We start from the raw sequence: 23,317 nt of genomic DNA, 5'->3' as shown, positions 1-23,317 counted from the left end.
ATGAAGTCGGATGAGCCCTTATCAACACTGTCTCATGTTTTATCCCAATATCTTTTAGTACTAGGTGAGTGGAAATCCTAAGTTGAGTCTTTTTCATCAAGTTAATAGTATTTTCCTCCATTTTACTCAATCTAGTGCAAGTTTTGGTTATGTATGTTCATATTGATGTCTAAAAGCTCAGTTCTTTTTCTTTTTTTAATACTTTGTTATTGCCATGCATTTTTTAAGAATCTTACTCATTTTATTTTCTTCTTGGTTTTGCATCCTCCAACCACCACCTTAACCAAAGAAAGAGGCAGATGACTTTAAATCAACACAAGAGGTCTATTAGGATTGGCTCTAGTTCTGTGATTAAGAACCATAGGAAGGAAAAAATGAAGTCGGATGAGCCATTATCAACACCGCCTCATGTTTTATCCCAAGATCTTTCAGTATTAGGTGAATGGAAATCCCTAGTTGATTCTTTTTCATCAAGTTAATAGTATTTTCTGCCCTTTTACTCGATCTGGTCCAACTTTTGGTTATGTATGTTCATATTGATGTTTAAAAGCTTAATTTTTTTTCCTTCTTAATACTTTTCCATCGCCATTCCTTTTTTTAGAATCTTACCATCGTTTTATTTTCTTCTTGGTTTTGCAGCCTCCAACCACCCCCTCAACCGAAGGAAAAGGCAGAGGACTTCAAATCAACACAAGAGGTCTAGAAGGGTTGGCTCTAGCTCTATGATTAAGAACCATATGAAGGAAAAAATAAAGTCAGATGAGCCCTCATGAACACTGCATGAGCCCTTATCAACACTGCCTCATGTTTTATCCCAAGATCTTTCAATACTAGGTGAGTGGAAATCCCAAGTTGTCTTTTTCATCAAGTTATAGTTCCGCCCTTTTACTCGATTTGGTGCATGTTTTCATTATGTATGCTCATATTAATGTCTAAAAACTTAGTTTTCTTTTTTCTTTTTTAATACTTTTCTATTGTCATCCCTTTTTTTTAGAATCTTACCATCGTTTTATTTTCTTTTTTTGTTTTGCAGCCTCCAACCAACCCCTCTATCGAAGGAAGAGGCAGAGGGTGTATCATATCTTAGGTGTTCCCAATATTCTTGTGATTTGATTATGTGTAATTTCTCTATGGTACTCTGGTTTTGTTTATGTGTGAAAATGGTGGTTTGACTAAACATCTTTTGGAGTGCATTTTGGTTGTTGGAGGAGTGAGACATCTAACAAGTTAATAGGGTTGTACATTTTCGTTGAAGGAGGAATGAGACATCTTTTTTTGCCTGTTGTGTGCATCAGTTGTTACTTCAACCTTCTAGTTATACGATCTTGTACTCAACCTTGAGTGTAGGCTGAACCTGAGACAGATGAAGTTTATGCACAAGTTACCCTCCTAGAAGCATATGTGAGTTGCCTCTCCCTCCATTGATCCTCCACTGCCAGAAACTCCACGGTGTACTGTCCATCATTTTTCAAGATACTTACTGCTTCTTACACAAGCACACAGAAATTTTCGAGGTTTTATGTGAACCTCTATATTGAATTGTCCATTGAATTTGGACTGTTGTCCTTATTATTAGCTTTTTGGTTCAGCCTTGTTTATCTAGTTGCTGTATTTATTTCTTCAACATCTTTTTGTCTTTTTGTATAATAAATAGCTTTTACACCTCGAGAATGTGATGCAGGATTTGTAGTCTTTGCAGTGTTTTATTTGCTCTGTGAATATACTCTCTTCAGCGAGTACATATATGTTTCTCTGGGATGAGGACCTTGGCATTGAGGATTTCAACTCAAAATGGTAAGCATAACCAGTAAACTTTGATTTAATGATCTTGGCATCCCTGTGGCGATTGATGTTTTAGATAAAATAAATTTTGACATTCCTGCATATGTATGTATGCTTATTTCCTGCTCACGCTATGCCATTTTTCTTACTAGTAAAATGGTTTTAAACAATATAATGAACAATTTCTTTGTTGCTCCTTTTACCCCATGGTGCTCAAATTTTGACTGTTTAGAATGGCAATGATGACGAATTGTCTGGTTGGAGCTCTACCCATCTATAACATCAATAGTGAGAAATAATTGGATTGATGCAATTCAAGATACGTACAGTCTCTTCTAAAAATATATGCATGCTGATGCGGAAGTGCAATCGAAATGATTGTTTATGTTGTTCTAGCAGGCAGGATAAGGAAACAAACCTGTGGCGTTGATGTTCCATGTTGTTTCACACTTTCCATCTATTCATTTCCATGTTGTCTCTTCAACCTCCAAGCCCGACAGGCAATTTGATTCCCTTGGGCCTGATTACTCATCATGATCCCTGTTTTATTTTTTTGGGCGTCATGATGGTTAAAAAAAATAAGTTGTAAAATCCTTTGCTTGATAGGATTTGCGCAAAGTGTTGATTTTCAAATCGGTTTAAACCTTTGAATTATTTTAATGTTAATAAATAAATAAATTTTTTGTCTTGATAAAAGTATTTTATTCATCTTGCACTGATCCTAGGGTCTGTATTTTATTCATTTCATTTTATTCAAACCAATACAGATCCAACAGGTAGTTTGAAATCCAAATAGGAGTTTAAACCGTTATTATATCCTAGTACTTATTGGACTAGGATTAATTTGCCTCCCTAAAACCCCTATAAATACATAAATCACAACCCACATTTTTTTTCAAGAACTTGAGATTAGAAAAGAAAACATCTGATCGAGATAGAAATTCACAAACTCCAACCATGGCGAAAGACGAGCAGCTTCAAGTCCTAAGCATGCTGGACGCAGCCAAAACCCAATTCTACCACTTCACTGCTGTTGTGATCTCCGGCATGGGCTTCTTCACCGATTCGTATGACCTTTTTTGCATCTCCCTCGTCACCAAACTCCTCGGTCGCATTTATTACCACGTCGAGGGCTCAGCAAAGCCAGGCAGCCTACCACCAAACGTGGCAGCCGCAGTCAACGGAGTTGCCCTATGTGGAACCCTAGCCGGCCAGCTCTTCTTCGGTTGGCTCGGGGACAAGCTCGGGCGTAAAGGCGCTTATGGAATAACCCTAATGCTCATGGTGGGTTGTTCTATTGGTTCTGGTCTCTCTTTTGGTAGCTCCCCAACTTCTGTCATTGCCACTCTTTGCTTTTTCCGGTTTTGGCTAGGGTTTGGCATTGGTGGCGACTACCCACTTTCGGCGACAATTATGTCCGAGTATGCCAATAAAAAGACTCGCGGGGCGTTTATAGCTGCGGTTTTTGCCATGCAAGGGTTTGGGATTTTGGCTGGCGGGATGGTGGCTATTGTTGTTTCTTCTATATTCCGTGCCGTATACCATGCTGATCCCTACTCAGTCGACCCAATTGGGTCGACTGTACCTCAGGCAGACTATGTATGGAGGATTATTCTCATGTTTGGAGCAGTCCCCGCGGCGTTAACTTTCTATTCGAGAATGAAAATGCCAGAGACCCCTCGTTACACTGCCTTGGTAGCCAAGGATCAAAACAAGGCTCGCCAAGACATGGCCAAAGTGTTGAATGTGGAGATGAAAGAGCAACAAGAAGTAGCGCATGCGCAGCCACAAAACAACAGGTCCTCAAAGTTTGCTCTATTTTCCAAAAAATTTCTTAAGAGACATGGGTTACATTTATTGGGCACGGCCTCCACATGGTTCTTGCTAGACATTGCTTACTATAGCCAAAACCTTTTCCAAAAGGACATCTTCAGCGCTGTGGGATGGTTGCCATCAGCAAGCTCTATGAGTGCCCTAGATGAGCTTTACAAAATTGCTAGGGCACAAACCCTAATAGCCCTATGTGGCACAGTTCCTGGGTACTGGGTCACGGTCTTCCTCATCGATCACATTGGCCGATTTGCAATTCAGCTAATTGGGTTTTTCTTCATGACTGCTTTCATGTTTCTCCTGGCAATTCCATACCACCACTGGACTAGACCTGAAAACAACATCGGATTTATTGTCATATATGGTCTAACATTTTTCTTTGCCAATTTTGGACCCAATAGCACAACATTTGTTGTACCGGCAGAGATTTTCCCAGCAAGGTTCCGGTCCACGTGTCATGGGATTTCAGCGGCTGCGGGGAAGGCCGGGGCATTATTGGGGCTTTCGGGTTCTTGTATGCATCACAAAATCAAGACAAGTCTAAGACTGATGCAGGGTACCCGCCTGGGATTGGAATGAGGAATTCTCTCATTGTGCTTGGTGTGATCAGCATTTTGGGGTTCTTCTTTACGTTTTTAGTGCCGGAGTCGAAGGGAAAATCGTTGGAGGAGATGTCAAGAGAGAATGAAGATGAAGGTGATGATCAAGTGCAGCCCAACAGAATTGAGGTTACTGTTTAATTAGGAATGTCTGTACAAGAATTTGTGTTCGACCTTTGTTTTTTTCCCCTTTGTTTTGCTCTCAGTAATTTTTTTTTTTTTGTAATCATGTTATTGTGAATGTTATGTCATTTTGATTTTCGAACTTCAAGAACCAAAGCGATCAATAGTTACAATTGAGTAGTAAACAATCAGTTTCAAAACTCTAGATGATGCAGTGCGGTTTATAGAGGAACCCAATCCTATAACGGAGACCTATATTTCTTGTGGAACAAGTAACTTTTTCTTACGCTAGCTCGGACCATTTGTCAGATTGGATGCAGAAAATCTGATTATATAGGTGAATCTCTTTTTGATTTAGAGCATTCCTTCCACTTTCACTTATAATTTTTAATTTCTTTAATTTATCTTTTTCAATCAAGTTGTCACTTTTTCCTTTGTAAATGGATGATGAAAGATTCTAACTTGAGATATCTCGACATTGAAAAATAAATATCACTAAATTAATTAGTTCATATATAACACTGGTTCTGGAGTCATAGACGACGATCTTCAAAGGGGCGATCTTAGATTAGATGAGATGGGATGAGTTGAAAAGCTTAGGTTTTTCATCTATAATAATTTGGTGTTAGGTTTACACTAAATATTATTATTTTTATATAAATGAAATAGTATTTTGGTACAATAAACGTAAAATGCAATGATCATATATCGACTCTTAAACCATTTTTTTCTTAACACCAAACTAAATCTAAGTGTAGGCACAACTTCGCTTGAACTGCATAGAATAGGAGGATGAGATTGATGCTGGTGCTATACCTTTATGTAAAATAATTTATGCTTTTTGAACTACCTACTAAATAAAATAGTTCAAAGATACTACCTATTAAATAATTGATGCTGGTGCATTACTTACCAAACCAAATGGTTTATGATTTATTTGGACTCAAGACCCGCTCATTATTAGGTCAACCTAACTCAAATCAACCCTCTAATGATCCAATTGGGCAGTTCGGTCGGGTTGACCCGAAATTGTGGCACCCCTAATTTTGACAGTGATGAGAATATTATACATGAAGTTTTCTGCTATAAAATTTACTATGCGAGTGTAATTATGTACACAATCTCCAAATGAAACTTCAGAAGTTAATTACAAAAAAGAAAAAGACATCCACAATTTACAGAAAATCAATCTGCTTCTAGTAAGGGCATTATGCCAATAAATTACTCTATACCTTCCTTAAAGGGGCCAGAATCATGTAACAGTTTCATAACAAGCTCAACCTGCATGGAAGAAGTACTTAATAATGTTAAAGAAAATTGGCAAGACTGAACCTGATCCGCATTCATTCGGTCAAAGTCTCAGAGATAGATTTTACCCCCTTGAACTATTACTCAGTGTCAATTTGTCCCTTGAACTGTTTTTTGGTAAATTAAGTTAAGGACTTGACTCTATAGAAATGGCCAATTAGGCCTTTATCATCAGTTTCATCGAATTTCATCCATTTTGCGGTCAATGATAAGGGAAAATTCATAAGTTTAAGTAGAACAAAAGCAAACCCCATTAAAATACTAAAATATGTTGAAATTTAATAGATGGAAAAACTTCTATCTCTTAATATAGACTCAGGGGAATAATGATTCAGCTTGTCGAGGTTATTGCCAATGAACTCAGTATGATTCAGTTGCTGCTAATTTAGATCTGGATGCGTGGAGGGGGGAAATCTGGGTGCGGTTGTTGCCGAGGGGGAAGGGTGGCCGTTGGAATAAACAGTGATTGGTGCGTGGGCGGGTGGCCTGAAAAATACAGGTTTTTGGGTGGGGGGCTGTTTACAGAGAGCCAGAGAGAGTGATATAGGTTGATTGATCAGATTTCCCTCAAAAGTGAGTCACAAGCCCACCACGTTACACTATTTGACAGCAATTTAGACTAAATTGATTTGTAGGTGCTACATTGACTAACTTTATATAGTTCGATTGCTTAACTTACCAAATAGTCTGGGGGGTTCAATTGACACTCGTGATAGTTCAGGGGGTACATTACAGCACAAATAAATTGGGGTAACGAATAGTTCCACTGAAAATGGATTATAATTCAGGATGCCACCTAAATACTGAAATAAAAATGCAATCACCTGAGTTGATTCACGCACTAGAAAGCCCTCTATGGCCTTCCTGAAACCTTCATCCATCAGGTAATGGCAGCTATAAGTTCTCACAGGCATATAACCTCTCTGAATCTTATGTTCACCCTGAGCTCCAGCCTCTACTGTGTTTAGATTAAGTTCGATTGCAGCTTCTATTGCCTGTGATGTCATACAAACCATAATAAATAAATAAAAGATTATTGTGCATATCTTCTTAGTGATGCTATATACATGCTTGTCTACTTTTTGGTAACATCAATAAAAACTCTCATGACAACCTCTAAATTTCAGATGTGGTTTCAAGAATGAAAAAGACTCTGAGGCATTGAAAATTGAAAATGGTCCATGATTACCTTAAAAATATTGTGCAGAATATATGACAGCATTTTACATTGCTTCCAGTAATGAAGATGATTAGGGCAGTAAGGAGCATTTTTCTGCTAAATATATTAGAGTAGAAAGCCTAAATGATCTTGTGCTACTTTATTAATAAAATGAAACTAAAATAACAAGACCTGGTAATAGCATGCTTCAAAATGCAAACTTGGATAGTAAGCTCGTGGATGACATCCCCATAGGCGTCCAAATAACGCATCTCCTCCTATAAGATTCAGAGCTCCAGCAACAAGCTCATCCCCTTCTTCAGCAACAACAAGTAATACCTGATCTCCCATCTTTGAACCCATGTTGTGAAAGAAATCCCTAGTCAGGTATGGGGTACCCCACCTGTGGATCCGACGAGAAATTTCAAACTTCATGAGGGAAAAAAAAGGATTCAAGCAACTCGTCTGTTTAACAAGTTTCCGAAAAAATGTAAAACTGATTTGTGGCAATTATCGCTAAATGTGAAACATCATTAAATGACTAAGAAAGGGATCTACAAGGAACCAACTTGTTATCAGTGGTGTTCCGGTAGAAGTTATAGAAGGAATCCCAGTGTCTAGCCTGCCAACATGACATCATTAAGGAAGTGGTCAGACCTATTGTTCCCACTGTTCTCTATTACATAAAAATTTCAAATAGACCATCAATGAAAGTATTCATTATATGCAAAACAGTGCAACATGCCACTGAAATACGATCATATAAGTGGAAAAACATCTCCAATAGTCACAGTTACCAAATACTAGTACAAATACCTTTATTTCATCACCCCGCAACCGTTTCATAGTCAAATTCTGCTGTACAATCTGCATATCAAGAGCTCAATTAGACAACCTGTACCACATGTCACTAACACAAATAACCGAACTGATTTCATTTACTCAGAAAAAAAAAATCCACAGATTCCATGAGTACTCCTGTTAAAACTTTACAGTTTTGTTTCCACTAAATTACTAACACAAATTTAGTCTCGCAAACAGGAACATGGTTGCCCTCAACTTTGCACATATCAATGAATTCATGCCTAGCATACAAATTCATTCACATCTGATGGAACTTAAAGTGAGCCCATCAGAAGAAAAAATAATCACAAAAGAAGAAGAGGAAAATAATGAAGCGTTCATCGATCACATAAAGAGAAACAGGTGTTCTACAAGTATTTTTTGTCAAATGGATTTATACTGCATTGACTAACTCAAAGATTAAACTAATCAAGAAAGGCATTACGTTATAAACAGAACACCAAGGAATATGTTCTTCAAGGTATTCCTATATATGTGGACTAATTTTCCACAGTTTGAGTTTCACCACACATACAAGAGGGTCCAAATTTATTGGATCAAAAGAAGTTTTTAAGTGGACTCAATTTGTGGTCTTGCTCCCATGAGTTGATCAATGTTTCTTCCAATCATTCATTCATTGCTTTTACTTTTTATTCATTCATTTGCTTCCTTTACATGGCGTCTTTTCTCTCATCTCAAATGCTGGTAGCCTTAGAACTCTGAGCAGTGATCCACAAGTTTTTAGCACTATCTTAATTGATTTTGTGATTTTCAGATATTTCTATTATGTTCGTGCACATTTTTTTGGTTCCAAGCAGGACCCCATTGCGTGCTATTAAAATAATTCTTGCCATGAAACATTCTAACAGAAAAGCCATTTTCTAGTAGAAGAACTCACCTAAGACCTTTTAGTTTCTCAGTTTTCTAAATACATTAAATATCAAATGGAACATATGAAATTATGTTTTAAAAGCCAACCTTTTTGCGCTCTTGACGAATATTTTTCCTTTTACTTTGCTTCATGTCCATCAAGAACTCATCAAAACTGTATCACAAATAAAGTAAGACATTTTCTAGATTCAACTTTTCAATCAAAAAACACGTTAAGCCATAATAATGGTTTATCTGTATATGTCTAATATTGTTAAGAAACAATTATGGACCTCTTTACTGGTTAAACATTTTTCTGGAAAGTAGCTTTTCTTATCCTTCAAGGATTAATAATGAGTTGCTCCCATATGATCAATTTATATGCACAAACATATACATATGCATGTATATAGGAGAAGTATTTAGATGCATAATATTACACATACAATCTTCGTCATTTGACGAAAATCCAAAGGTTTATAAAGGCTTAGAACAACTAAATGATATGTTCCTATTAACTGTTCAGTTTTCAACCAACAGCTTAGAAGCGGTATGTGTCTTGATAAAAGCTCAATGTTAGGTTCCAACACTCCTATATGTTATTGGCTCGGCACAGGGAGGTTAAATTGTCAATCATTGTTCATATAAGCCACCTACTTTTGCACTGAGTAGTTCAAATTGTAGCATCCATGATGAGGACAAGCACAACTCATTATAATTGAGATGCTATGAGTAAAGGGCTACAGGCCAACATCACTACAAGCCTTACACCAGAACAACCAAACTAACATGCATAATCCCAAAAAAATACAAAAATGATAATAGCTTCTGTCTTTTTTGCAGAAACATATTTCTTTTGGCAATCTGTATTAACATAGTGCTTTACTATTGCATATACATTATGAATTGCCAATCACTAAAATTTCTTCAGGGAATGTTACAGATACTCTGCATTGAAATTAATGAGTGAACATGTTCCAGTGATTAATAAATAGGCGTGCATTACTCACCTTTTATAGTTACGATTTTTCCAATGGTACTGCATTCCAATTCTCTGAAGAAAACCCTTTCCGCTCAGTTTGTTCCATTCATTTTCAGATGGGAAGGTAATGTGAAGTGATGAAAGCCGGTACTGTCAAGATACAAAAGTCACAATAAACAATTAGGGCTGCAATGCAGAAAGAGAAGAATTCGAACTTTTTTGAACCAGAAAACAGGTTAGAAGAGAGCGCAATGAATCAATGTTCTCTTTATTTGATCAACATACTGATCATTAAAACAGTAGTTTCTTATCCAGTAAGAAAAACCAGCTCATAAAGACAACAATGGCCACATAGTTCATCAACTTTAATTTATTGTTTACAAAAACTAAATATCACTCTGATAGGACCAGTAAGTTCTTTCTGCTAACTGCTTCGAAAATTGAAATGACATAAAACATACAAAAGTGCAACTGCATTCTAAGAATTCAGCCTACTCAAATATCAAATTATCTCCCTTCAATAAACTTTTTCTGCCAATTTTAAGGATTCGTCATTTTTATGCCTCTTTAATTTTGACACCTGAAGATTATAGATCCCGGTTCAACCATGAATTTCCCTTAACCCCAGCTTTAAACTATAATATGAAAACATTAGAAGAAAAGGCCGAACAAAAAATTCTTCAAAATTTTACAAAAAGTCATTTTTTTAATGATTTTATACAATTATATATCTTAGCTCTATATTTCTATGAAGATATTAATTCACTAATCACATGCACAACTCCTAGTCCTAACTTCTAAGACAAGCATAGGTGATTTATTGATCCCTTCTTTCTTTCATAAGGAGTCAATTTTCTACCTACAAATTTACAGAGTAATCATGATAAATTAAAAGGCTCATTAAATGCTAAAAAAATTGATTACTTGAATACCTTGGCAGTCAGATCCTTCAGAGCTGAGACTAAAGCGTCAAAAACTTGATCTCTAAATGAAGTATCACGAATTAAAATCCTGGGGCCAGTTACTGGAGTAAAAGGTACACAGCACTGCAACTTTGGGTAATATCTTGACCCAAAACTATAGTACGCATCAGCCCAAGAATGATCAAAAACAAATTCACCGTAGGAATGACTGCACACCAAATCAAAGAGGTCAGACAGCAACAAAGAAAGCAGCAGAAGCCAAAACTTTTGTACATATTTCATAAGAAATGACATGAGAGCTTGCATCTGGAGAGCACAGAAGATGCTAAACCTTTTAAGATAGAGTGGAACAACACCTAAAATACTTTCACTTTCATCCTTAGCAATGATGTGGCGTGGAATCCACCCTGTTTCCTGGAAAGGATTTAAATGCATAAAACAAGCCGACGTTGGAAGTCCAGGCTGATTAACAATAATCAAATGACTAAAACTAACAGATGCTAGAAATTGCAATTTATTAGGTACTAGACAATCTTAACAAAAATGGTATTGCCTTACAATATAAACAAAAAAGGAAGAGTTAAATTCAGCAAAGATTCCTGACCTTCACCGCAGAAGCTGACTCTTCCAAGCTTGAAAGAAAAGCATAAGTAAGAAATGGGTTATATTTTTCAGGGCCGGTAGCATGCAGAGCGCATGCATCCCACTCGGCGGATGAGACCTCAGAGATTGAAGAAACGACTGAAAGTGATATCTTTTGAGGTTTCACTCCTGAAATTCCCTGGAAACAGAACCAGCATAGTATAATATAATAATATGATATAATTTCACAGTTCAAGTTAAACGACCATAACGATTGAAGGGAGGAATAGTATAGAGTAATAAAAATACCTCTTTCAGTGTGCCTGAACCTGTCAAAGTGAATTCCCCAAGTGAAAGATTTATCTCAACTTCTTTTGGCTCTGCAGACTTCTTGGCTCCCCAAAACAGTGCACTAATTCTAGGTGCCTGAACAACTTTCCCAGATTGAGATTTTCCCTGCAATTTTTTTTTAAACGCCAACAATTGTGTGCCAAAATAACATAAGCTTAAAGCTCAATCAATCCATCAATGAATACTTCAATAACAAAGTCAAAGACTGAAGCAAATAACAAAAACCCAGAAGCTAAAATGTGAATTTTATAAAGTTTAACCAGGAAAGTAAACAAAATTATCACCTCACATTGATTTAGAACATTAATCCAATCAGATTATGAATGCTTGCAAAAAAAAAAAACAAAAAAAAATATGGAAACAGTGAGAGATAATAGCTCCCTAGATAGCACTTACCAAATGAAAATGAGTTGGGTAGTTTCCCAGAAACGGGGAAGGCTTGCAGTAGCTCATTGCTACTGCCATGCCCGCGAACCCTTCTCTCTTTCTGTGTCTCAAGTTCTGATAAACCGAGAAGAAACCATCTAGTTGCATGCCACGTTGCAAAATTTGATATTTAGCAAATTTAAACTTAAATATTGAAGAAAAATGGGAAAAAAAAAAATTATTTATTTATTTATTTGTACTACTAGAAAAATGTAAGCTACCGTTCACAGTTCAGTTAAGTAGTCAAAATTCTCCTCCACCCTCTTAAAATTATTGTTTTATTACCTCCATAATGAGGTATATATAGGAGTTTACATGAGGGTCTTACAAGGAATTAGATACAGTAAAGAATTAGAAAAGTATCTCCTAATTGTACAATGATTTATCATTTATATAAAAAATAGGAAAGTAAATTCCTTTAATTAATCAAGGAAGTAAATCTCCTTGATTAATTAGGAGACTCACATCAACACACCTCCTCAAGTTGGTGCATATATGTCACGAATGCCCAACTTGGTAAGTGAGTCATGAAATACTCTTCCACAAACAACTTTGGTTAAGATATCTGCCAGTTGATCTTCTGATTTTACAAATGGCAAGCGGATGATCTTTTTCTCCATTTTTTCTTTGATAAAATGTATATCCACCTCAACATGTTTCGTTCGATCATGTTGAACTAGATTATGGGCAATATTGATAGCCAACTTGTTGTCACAATGCAACTCTATTGGCTTTTCTAGCTTGAAGCCCAATTCTGTCAAGAGTCTTCTGATACACAATAATTCACAAACTACGTGAGTTATTCCTCGATACTATACTTCTGCACTAGACCGAGAAACCACATTTTGCTCCGCCAAGTGACTAGGTTACCTCCCACGAATGTAAAGTAACCAGAAGTAGAGCGTCTATCTGTAATTGAACCAGCCCAATCAGCATTTGTATATCCAACAACTTCAAGATCTCCATTTTTTGAGAACATTTATTCTTTCCCAGTGGTTGACTTTAAGTATCTTAAGATCCGATCAACTGCATTCCTATGAGAAACACTGGGTGAATGCATAAACTAACTAACCGCACTCACCGCATATGCGATATCTGATCTTGTGTGTGCCATGTATATCAACCTTCCAACAAGGTGTTGGTACTGTTCCTTATTGGTTGGTTCTTGGTTCATGTCTTCACACAACTCATGATTCATCTCAATAGGTGTGTCAGCAAGCTTGACCGCATGCTTCTGTGAGTCTGCAATAAGATAGAGAATCGTATGGGTTCCTAACATCGCAGCGGAAGTAAGATGTGATATGAGAAGGTGAGGAATGTGATATGAGAAATTTGATGTATGAATTTGATGTAGGAATTGGATTTAAGAGGTATGTGTATAAGATTTGATGGTATGTGTTTAGGAATTTGGATAAGATGATTTGAGGACTTTAGATTTGAGGAATTTGGATTGGGGGGAAAATATGAGGAATTTGATTTAGGGTATATGTTTAGGGATTTGGATAAGAGGATTTGAGGACTTTAGATTTGAGGGATTTGGATTTGGGGAAAAATATGAGGAATTTGATTTAGGGTTTTGGATTTGAATATGAGAGATTTGAGAAAATGGTTTAGAGACACAATAACTTCTCTTCACTCCTCCTCTCCCCCTGAAGAGAAAGGGTCGTTAGAGTAAAGAGATATGCAGTATCTTCATACGAATACGTTAATAGGCATACGTCAATAAACATATCATTTTCACTCTCCCTCCCTCCCTTGAAGAGAAGGGGAGGAGAGCACTTAAATTTCAAGAAGTCACAAGAGAATCTGGCTCTGATACTATGCTACAATATGAATATGGTTTGAATGTAGTAGGTTATTGTTTTATTCTTCTCCATAAGGAGGTATATATAGGAGTTTACATGAGGTCTTACAAGGAATTAGATACAATAAAGAATTAGGAAAATATCTTTTAATTGTACAATAATTTATCACCTATATAAAAAATAGGAAAGTAAATCCCTTAATTAATCAAGGAAGTAAATCTCCTTTGATTAATTAGGAGACTCACGTCAACAAGCTTCACAACACAACATGCAGCAGAAGGAGCTTCACAACACAACATGCTGCTTATTGTTTCCTTTTGTTTTGTATATTTTGAAAATCCTGGTTTGTATTAACTATTGAAGTATAATTTTAAACTTTAGAATATTCGATATGTATGTCTTAGTGATGTTAGATGAGCACAATCTATGTTTGATGTGCTGGAATTTAGAACTAATGAAATATTTGATGTTTTGAAGTCTTTGGATTGACAGAATGCACAGGAGTTGAAATGCAGGTTATGTTTGATTGGCTTTTCATGGTTTAAAAGGAAGTAGCAGGTTTTGGCCAAACCAAACCAACCAATGATTTGGTTTTGGTTTGATTTCTCTTCTAAATTTAGCCAAAATTAAACTAATGATCCCTTAAAATATAATCCAAACCGCCCGTTCTTTAGCAAACAATATAGGCACACATTTCATATGCTTTCTTAAGCTTTTCCCACGCCAAAGCAGAACAAGGGAAACAATTTTACCTTTAAATAAAAGGAAAATGTTGTTGTTTGTTTTTTTTTTTTTTTAAAAAGAAGGAAAATGTTGTTAAATAATAAAGTTGCGGGTCCAAATGGAACGACTCCCACAATAAAGTATTAGGGAGCCAGCTCCGTTTCAGTTCCCCGGTGAATAGTAGGAAACAGAAAAAAAAAAAAAAAACTGATAGATAATTGGGGGCCGACCCCGACGAAAGTAGAGGAAAGCAAAGCGGGATGCTTTGGGCTGCCCTCGCTGGAGTTAGGTCTGATTGATTACTGTGCGACTTTCTTTGTATTCCGAAACAAAGATCTCCATCTCCATCTCCACTTGTGCTCAGCAACATCACCTGCGCTTCAGCTCAGCTCAGCTCAGCTCGTAAGGCTCCCTCTCCTTGTTAGCCCTGTTCATTTATTTATTTATTTTCCTTAATTCCGGCGGATTGTTGACTCTCGATTATTATTTTGTTATCATTTTATGTAATTGTAATAGCAATGTAATTGTTCTGGATTTCCTCAATATTCCTAGTCCCAGTTGTAGAAATGGCGATTTGCCCTCATTGAATTCGATAAATTTTTTTGTTTTTAAAAATGAATAATTAAGGTCTAATTCGAACAATAAATATGCAGGCTGGTTGATCTAGTGGTTTTATGCTGCAATTACCGCGTAATCTAATCTATTTTTCTCAATTAGAACCTGGTCATCTCCAGCTGCTGCTCATCTATCCCTACCTACCAAGAGTTTTTATCCTGCTTGCTTTCTTTGCGTGTGTGTCTTTTTCTGGGTGGGAGTCTCCTTTTGCAATTCAATGCAATATCAACAGTAACACAAAGCAAAAGAGAAGAAAAGAAAGAAATAATATGCAGAATAGTGGGATTGTTTCCAATTCCAAGAATAATTTGAGAGTGACAACGCCTCAGCAGTCTCTTCGGCGACTGGGATTGTGCTCCCAAATAGCTACTGCTACTGGGGGCCAGCACTCCTCCCCGATTGTCTTCCCTGAGAAACAGAAACGGCACAAGATCAAGGCAGCTTCCAAGACTCCACCTACCCCTACCCCTGCTGATGATCCCAACATAGTTAAGGCCTTAGACCACAGGATTGACATTCCGGCTTCTGCTGCTGGAGATGAGAAGTCTGATTTGTTGGGTTATGCCGTCTTTTCCGGGAAATTAGTTTTGGACAAAAGCAAAACCTGCAGTATAAACATTACTTCTACTGATGCACAACAACAACAAACCTCCTCCTCTCTAATGATATTACCAACCAGGAAGCTGTTGATGCTAAGCTTACCAGCAAGGCTTTAATTTGGGGTTCTCACATGCTGAATCTTGACGATGTTATCTCAGTAAGCACAAACCTCCCCCTATAGCTAAATGTTACAACATCTACAAGTCACAAGGTAGTCAGTCTTTCCCCTTTGGAATGAAGTAGCTAGGAAACGGTAATCTTGTTCTTTGCTTGCTTCCACAGGTTTCATACAATGTTGGTCTCAGACATTTCACCGTGCATTCTTACCCCTTGAAAAAAGGTTCCTGTGGCCTTTCTTGTTTTATGAAACCTCGAAGAAGCCGGAAGGACTTTCGATTCTTGGCTTCTAGCATAGAAGAGGCAGTTCAGTGGGTTGGCGGGTTTGCAGATCAGCAGTGTTATGTGAATTGCTTGCCTCATCCGTTGCTATCTTCTAAGAAGCAGGCTTCTTCAGAATTACTTCCAATTGATACTCCTCCTGAATTAATTTTCAAATGCAAGAGTCCCCCAAAAATGCTTGTCATATTAAATCCACGATCTGGACGTGGCCGTTCAAGTAAGGTTTTTCACGCCGTCGTTGAACCTATATTTAAGGTATGATGTATTTCCTGTTACCTAAATTCTCTGTGTTAGTTCTACTGCTTTTTGTCATTCAGGAGATGGATTAATTATATTTGATGGATATAACTCTTAAACTGAACTGCCTGTGTCACACATTGATGTGTCACCCATTAATTAGAATTATTCTAATATTAGGGCCATTGCATGTTTGTTTTTCTGTTTTTTTTTTTTTAATTGATTCTCGTTTTTATTATATCCCTGTTCCTAGTAAGATTACGTTTACTTTCCTGTTTCTAGCAAGATTAGGTCCTTATAAATACATCCTTTGTAAATTAGTAGAGACAGACATGTTTGATGAATGAAATTACTTCTTCCTAGGGTTGTCACGGTGGATGTACACTTTGATTCTGTAGCCTTTACATGCAGCATATATGTCAAACTTAGACTTAAGGATAAGCTCAAACATGTATATTCTAGGTAAAAGAGTACATTACAACTATTATAAACTCAAAATCTAATTCAGTTCTTTATTATTCTTTTTTGTACACTTGACCTTAATGGTTGCATTGGCTTGCTATGTACTCTTTTAGAGCTTCTCTTCATTTTCATATTCATATTGGAGCTGTAAACTGTTACAGCTTGCAGGTTTCAAACTGGAGGTAGTCAAAACAACATCTGCAGGTCATGCTAGGAAACTTGCCTCTAGTGTTGACATCAGCACTTGTCCTGATGGTACTACGCATAATGCACTGTCTGATTGCATTGCTTATTTTGGGTTTTCCTCATGCATTCTGATTTTCTTCATCATCTTTACAGATTTTGTCCATTTATAATTTTTTGCTTTCAGGAATCATTTGTGTTGGGGGCGACGGAATTATTAATGAGGTAAATCCTTTGCCACTTGGGTGCTCCTTAGTCACCAAGTATTGTACAAATACCTGATTATTCTTTTGCATGTATTTCAAATGTACTCTGTGAACCTCAGATTTAATGGTCTGAGATTGGTCATTCACATTAGTTAATTACTAGAGTCTTTTTCTTTCTCTCCCTCCCTCTCCACAGATGCATGTGTCTTTGTGAGATTCTCTATCTTTTTTGACAATCTTTGGTAATAGTAGGGGTGATCTTGTAAAGGACTTGCCTTTCAATTTTTTTTTGCAAATCGATAACCTTTTCCAACAATATTGCCAGGTATCTGGCAACATTAAGTCACAAAACTGATATCTTAACCGTTGAAATTATCCAATGGCTTAAAAAAATGAAAGCTTGCATTGGTTATGGGAATCCCACATGTCCAGCCACATTTTCCAAAAACTAACTTAATTTACTGTAATCTGTCATCATTTCAAGAAGAGTTAAGGTTTTAAACCTGCCTATTTTTGGAGGCTCAATTGCCAGATGTGGGAAATAAATTAAATGAGAAGAAGAGAGCAAGGGTAGCTTCAATCTTGTGGCTGAGAGGATGAGAGCAACGAGGAAACACCCTTGGAAGAAGAGAGGGGAGGTTACAATAAGGGAAGCTGTAGAAGGACAGGCAAATAGGAAGCGAATCATACGATTTGGAGTGAAAAGTTGGATTAAGGGAGGGGGCACTGGTATTCAGGTCCTAGGGCAGAATTATCTGAAGATCTTGTCAAAGAGTAAAATAAGGAGTTGGGCAATTGAGAAGAGTTGGTTGATGTGGAAGTGGTGCATTGGGTGATGAAAATCTGGAGCTGGTAATGGAAAAGGAGGATGACGAAAGGATTCTTTCGGTTTGGTGTGTTGACAGAGGTCTTAAGCAAAATTGACATTTGTCCAGGATTGTTTTTGAATGGGCAGATTGAAATTCAGTGGTTGTGGGCTTGTGGACAGCAACAAATTGTAAAGGACGAAGAAAATGCAGAGAACTCGGATATTGAGAAGCATGAAGAGAGTGCCGCAGAACAGCAGGATGTTGGGAGATAATAGGATGTTGAGCCTTTTATCTTTTCCTTTGTCTTAGGATGGTAACTGAGTTACGTTCTGTTCTGGAAAATGTCATCTAGGCAGTAGGAGAATTTGGGAGTAGGAAGTCAGTTTTCATGCATGTCCTATTCAGGGCAACAAATGGATGATTCTTCTTGTTCTCTTTTTGGTCCCTCTCATGCAGTTTTGAAGGTCAAAGTACCACTGAAGGTACGGGTTCTGGCTTGGATTTTTGCTCATGTGAAGGTGCTGAATGTTTCAATGGTGCAGAGGGGGAAACCTTATTGTTATCATTCTTCTCAATGGTGTGTAATGTTGGAAAAAGATTTTGAATGTTTGAATCATTTAATGCTTCATTGTCCAGTTGTGTATTCTTTGTGGATAAGGCTATTTAGGGGGACTATATTGTGTTGGGCAACCCCAGAATCTTGTAAGCCATTCTATGTGAGAGGCCTAAGTTTTTTGGAGGGACGAAAACGGGGCTTGGTGCTGTGTTAGCAATATTTTGGGTTGCTTGGATGGAGAGAAATAGGATGATTTTTAGGGCGCTAGGAGGATGTGAATCATTTGTTGGACACAGTTTGTTTCTGGGCATCCTTCTGGGCTTCAGTTTCTCGGATTTTTAGGATTGGTCCTTTCATGCTGTTTCTTCTGATTGGAGCACAGTTGTATTTTAGCTTGTTCTTTTGCTTTGTTTTAATTGGTTTTCTTTCTGGTATGTTGTCCACTGTGTTGTAATTTCTTTTTCTTTTCGACGAATATCTTTGTTTCTAATAATGAAGAATAGTAATCAATGCTCTAATTTATATTTTTAGAGTGAGATGAATCTGAAATTTGAAAAGTAAAATTTTTTGTCATTTTATTATTATTATTTGTTTGGTTACCTTCAATGCATTAATGCTTTATCTTCTTTCTTTATTGAACAATTTACATGAACTTGATTTGTGTACAGGTTCTAAATGGTTTACTTAGTAGAGACAACCAAAAAGAAGGAATTTCCATACCAATTGGAATTGTACCCGCTGGTTCTGATAATTCATTAGTTTGGACTGTTCTTGGAGTTAGAGATCCAGTTTCTGCTGCAATAGCCATTGTCAAGGTAATGTGTTTAGGGTTCATCATGTCTGTAAACAAAAACTACTCAAACCAGTTCATGGTGTACTCTTCGAACTGTTGTTCAACCATTCGAACGGTCATAAAAATATAATTAATTAATAATTTTATTAAAAAATAAGCTAATCTGAAGTTTCATTTATCTTTTTTGCAATCATTTTCTTACCAGCTAGGGTTTTAGCCATATTAAATAAATAAATAAATAAATAAATAAAGCTTCTACGAACTAGTTCAGACTCATACACCTCACTTTGTTTTGTGTGTGGAGAAAGTTACCTAAATTTGCTGCAATCAGTTTCTTACCAATTAGTTGAGAGAGATTACAGCTCACTTCGTTACAGTCTGTAAAATATTTCGAAAACACTTAGTTCTAGAATACTAATCAAATAGACCCTTCATCCTTCTGTACCTTTGCCAATTAGGCATGACACTGATAAGGTATGGCTACTGGACACCCCACTTACATTGAAGGGCTTTGGAAGACAAACAAACTCAACACTTCAGCACACCCAAAGACGATTCCTTTTAACCTTTTATCTGCTGCATTGCATAACAGTTTAAGATCTCATTAATTTACTCATCCAGTTTTTGAGTTATGAAAGTACCCTTCAACTACAATCTTATCTGTAAGTTCTTGTTACTTTTAAATAGTATTCATTGACGTAGAAATTATGTGCTTTTTTGTTGGTTTCAGGGGGGTCTTACTGCTACAGATGTTTTTGCTGTTGAGTGGATTCAGACTGGTGTCATTCACTTTGGGATGACGGTCTCATATTATGGTTTTGTGAGTGATGGTAATTCCTGATACATAGAATTAAGTTCTATCTAGATCTTGATTTGTAATGTGATGAGCTAATATCCCATCTCCTCTATATTTAGCAGCAAACTAGGTGGATAAAGTCTAATAGTGCAATACTTTTATCTGACTTTGTGGTTCTCATGTTTAATCAATCCGTCTTTGGATTTAGCAAAACTGTACTGTATTTGGATCGAATGGTTTGATTTTTTTCCAAGTATTTAATGTTTGTCTTGTTTGTTGATGCCCGCTCTAGATCCAACTGATAGTATTAAAGAACAGTCCAGTTGCATCTCTCTCCTATGCGTCCCTTCCTCCCTCCCTTCATGACAGTGAATTATAGGATATTAAAGTATTAGGAATTGTGAAGATTTATTGGAGGCATGTGATGTTCGTATTTCATAATTTTCTATATTTGTTAAGTAACTTTCAATTACAAATTAAGCCTTTTTTTTGGGCATGAATCCCAAACCTTCCAATGCTCCAATGACCTAGCTTTCGGTTATTGTTTTAATTGTGTGCATTCCTATAAAAAGATGTCTGAATATGATATCTGTAACCATTCCATAAATGTTGCATGAGTACTCTTTTTTTAAATTTCCTTCAACTGAAGCCCACTGTATAGATATACATATACTGTATACATAAGAAAATGTTCCTGTGAATCTGGACCTCTGTGTGTGTGCTTGTGTAAGGCTTGACAGTTTATCCAAGGCCTGGTTATTCATTAACGTTGTGTCTTGTGGCTTGTGGATTATATTAATAGCATTTTGATCCCTTGGTCCATTAATAGATGATGAGCTGGTACTTAGAAAACAGTAGTTCTTAATTTTGATCCACTTGTGTTGATCAAGATAAGTGTGTATGGTGAAATCAGCTTTGTTAGAATGTTAATTCGTCATGAACTGGTTGCAGTGTTGGAGCTCTCTGAGAAATATCAAAAGCGCTTTGGTCCTCTGCGTTATTTTGTTGCTGGCTTTCTCAAATTCTTATGCCTACCAAAGTACAGCTATGAAGTTGAGTATCTTCCAGCATTAAACGATGATCTGGAAGGAAAACTCTCAGCTGAAAGGGAAGTAGTTGACATGTCAGAACTATACACAGACATTATGAGGAGATCAAACACAGATGGGATTCCACGAGCCTCGAGTTTATCTAGTATCGACTCCATTATGACTCCTACTCGAATGTCTGGAGACTTGGATGCAACCTGCAGTAGCAATCATGCTACCATTGAACCATCTGAGTACGTTCGTGGCCTAGATCCTAAATCAAAACGACTTTCAATGGGAAGGAACAATATAACTGCAGAGCCAGAAGTTATTCATCCACAGCTACCTCTGTCAACAACTCCAAATTGGCCAAGGACCCGCTCTAAGTCGAGGACAGATAAAGGATGGACTGGATTGACAGCCACACATGATGCCTCCAGATCTTCTTGGGGCAATGCTGGAACAAATGATAGAGAGGATATATCATCCACTCTGTCCGATCCAGGTCCAATTTGGGATGCTGAACCCAAGTGGGACACCGAACCTAATTGGGATGTGGAAAAGCCTATTGAATTGCCGGGGCCATCAGATGATGTGGAAGCAGGAAGAAAGGAAGTTGTTCCTAGGTATGAAGATAAATGGGTTGTTACAAAGGGTCAGTTTCTTGGTATTCTGGTTTGCAATCATGCTTGCAGAACTGTTCAGAGTTCCCAAGTAGTGGCACCAAAAGCTGAGCATGATGACAACACCTTGGATATGCTCCTAGTTCATGGAAGTGGGAGGTTAAGGCTATTGAGGTTTTTCATGTTGCTGCAGATGGGTAGACACCTTTCACTGCCATATGTGGAAAATGTCAAGGTATGGGCATTTACTTCAATAATGTCCTTGAATGTAGGATTTTGACTAATGTATTTATTGAGACCATGAAGCTCCAAAGAGTGCATTTCACATTCCAGTTCTGGTTGGATGTGTTTTTGTTCGCATATTTATTTTTCATCAAGTTCTGCCATTGGTGAAAAGAATCAGATTGCGTTTAATTTTCCCTTGTGGTGGTTGGGTTCAGGGGATGGGAGAGCATAAGATTTTCAATTGCTGTTTTTATGTAGGTGCTTAATTGGGAAAAACAAAGGATTAAGTTGTATAGGGGCCTCTCCTAATTTGGTTTTTTTCGTTGCAGGTGAAGTCAGTGAAGATTAAGGCATCAGGAAAGCACGGCCATAATGGTTGTGGTATTGATGGAGAGCTTTTTCCACTTAATGGGCAAGTGATTTCTTCTTTGCTTCCAGAACAGTGCAGACTTATCGGTCGCTCCCCTAGCCATCAAGTCTAAGTCTGACTACCATACCATACCATGTATCTTCTTTTGGACTTCCCTCTATTGGATTGGATGCTAGCTAGGGCATCTTTCCTATTCACGTACCGAATATGCAAGATTATCTATCCATATACCAACTAGAAAACCTTCTTCTTTACTATTTTCTTCAGTTTGACCCTTAGCCCTTGTACCCACCCCACCTTATTATAACAGCTGAAGTGCCTGTAAATTTTTTTGTTTGGCAATGTTTGTTTATCTGTTGTTGTTTATTGGTTTTTCTTTCTTATTTCATTTTCGGATGGATCATGATCATGTAACCTTGCCCCTTGTTTGCTATCTGGTGCGAGCTACTTGTGTATTTACGATTCGGGTACTCCATTTTTCTGTGACATAGTCATAATATTGGTTTTCTTTTGTAACATTTGATCAGCCAACATTTCTTGAGTTATATGTTCGTCCTTATGATTTTCATTTTGTTGGATAAGTTTTATTACAGGTATTTTAACTTTAAAAACTTAACCCAAACCCACTGCTTAACTTAGCTACGCCGGTTACAAAGACATTTTCACACTAACACAATGGACTCGATCAATTAGAAGAGAGAAGTGAGATTAGGAGAATATATTTTTCCCAATTTGGTCATTGTGTTCGGTTTTGTTTGTAATATGAGGAAAATTTTAAAAATTTCTCTAATTGGCTTCAAATCATAATCAAAATCTTGTTTAAGCTCATGAATCTTACTCAAAAGGATAAAATCAACCAAGCTAATGCTTGCAACAATGACAATTCCAACCAAGATGCACTCACTTTATTGAATGTCTACGCCTACTCTACTCTTGTGCGTGAGTTGAATTCTAATCTTCTCATATCTTTGTAATGAATTTTCTTGCCTTAGACTCATGCCTAACTTTCACATGTGGGTATTGTTGTTTGAGAAGCTCATGCATTGGACTTGAAGTTTTGTTTTTACAAGGTTGTTTGTTTCTGCTTGCTTTAGTTAACATAACACGAA

General features: G+C 37.0%; 3 protein-coding genes across 4 annotated transcripts; 2 read left to right on the top strand and 1 right to left on the bottom strand.

Annotated features, from left to right (window-relative positions):
* Window positions 1-2,700: 2,700 nt before the first annotated feature.
* Window positions 2,701-4,352, top strand: LOC103318975 (inorganic phosphate transporter 1-4-like). Its single transcript, XM_008220455.2, is given in 2 exon segments — window positions 2,701-4,099; window positions 4,102-4,352. Coding segments are annotated over 2 exon segments (1,611 nt in total). The 5' UTR covers window positions 2,701-2,739.
* Window positions 4,353-5,398: 1,046 nt separating this feature from the next.
* Window positions 5,399-11,905, bottom strand: LOC103318961 (acyl-CoA). 2 transcript variants are annotated; one of them, XM_089045678.1, is made up of 12 exons: window positions 11,749-11,905; window positions 11,311-11,457; window positions 11,024-11,200; window positions 10,751-10,833; window positions 10,429-10,627; window positions 9,525-9,646; window positions 8,623-8,689; window positions 7,618-7,668; window positions 7,371-7,477; window positions 6,994-7,204; window positions 6,467-6,637; window positions 5,399-5,615 (listed from the first exon to the last, which is right to left on the bottom strand). In XM_089045678.1, exons 1-12 carry the CDS (start codon window positions 11,884-11,886, stop codon window positions 5,556-5,558), a joined length of 1,533 nt encoding a protein of 510 aa, XP_088901804.1. In that variant the 5' UTR covers window positions 11,887-11,905; the 3' UTR covers window positions 5,399-5,555. The 2 variants fall into 2 exon arrangements, with proteins under 2 accessions (XP_088901804.1, XP_008218653.2); XM_008220431.2 differs by having other exon boundaries at window positions 7,371-7,423; window positions 11,749-11,894.
* A 2,660-nt stretch (window positions 11,906-14,565) lies between these two features.
* Window positions 14,566-22,753, top strand: LCBK1 (long-chain base (LCB) kinase 1). Its single transcript, XM_008220429.3, is given in 10 exon segments — window positions 14,566-14,708; window positions 14,960-15,577; window positions 15,580-15,678; window positions 15,804-16,175; window positions 16,781-16,874; window positions 16,990-17,027; window positions 19,042-19,188; window positions 19,897-19,996; window positions 20,914-21,848; window positions 22,168-22,753. Coding segments are annotated over 9 exon segments (2,535 nt in total). The 5' UTR covers window positions 14,566-14,708; window positions 14,960-14,980; the 3' UTR covers window positions 22,321-22,753.
* Window positions 22,754-23,317: the final 564 nt, after the last annotated feature.

This window comes from Prunus mume, linkage group LG2 (genome assembly GCF_029339155.1).
Source record: "Prunus mume cultivar Tortuosa linkage group LG2, ASM2933915v1, whole genome shotgun sequence".
NCBI classification, from domain to species: Eukaryota; Viridiplantae; Streptophyta; class Magnoliopsida; order Rosales; family Rosaceae; genus Prunus; species Prunus mume.
Note: the sequence above shows the minus strand (reverse complement) of the source record. Positions and strands in the feature narration are given on the sequence as shown.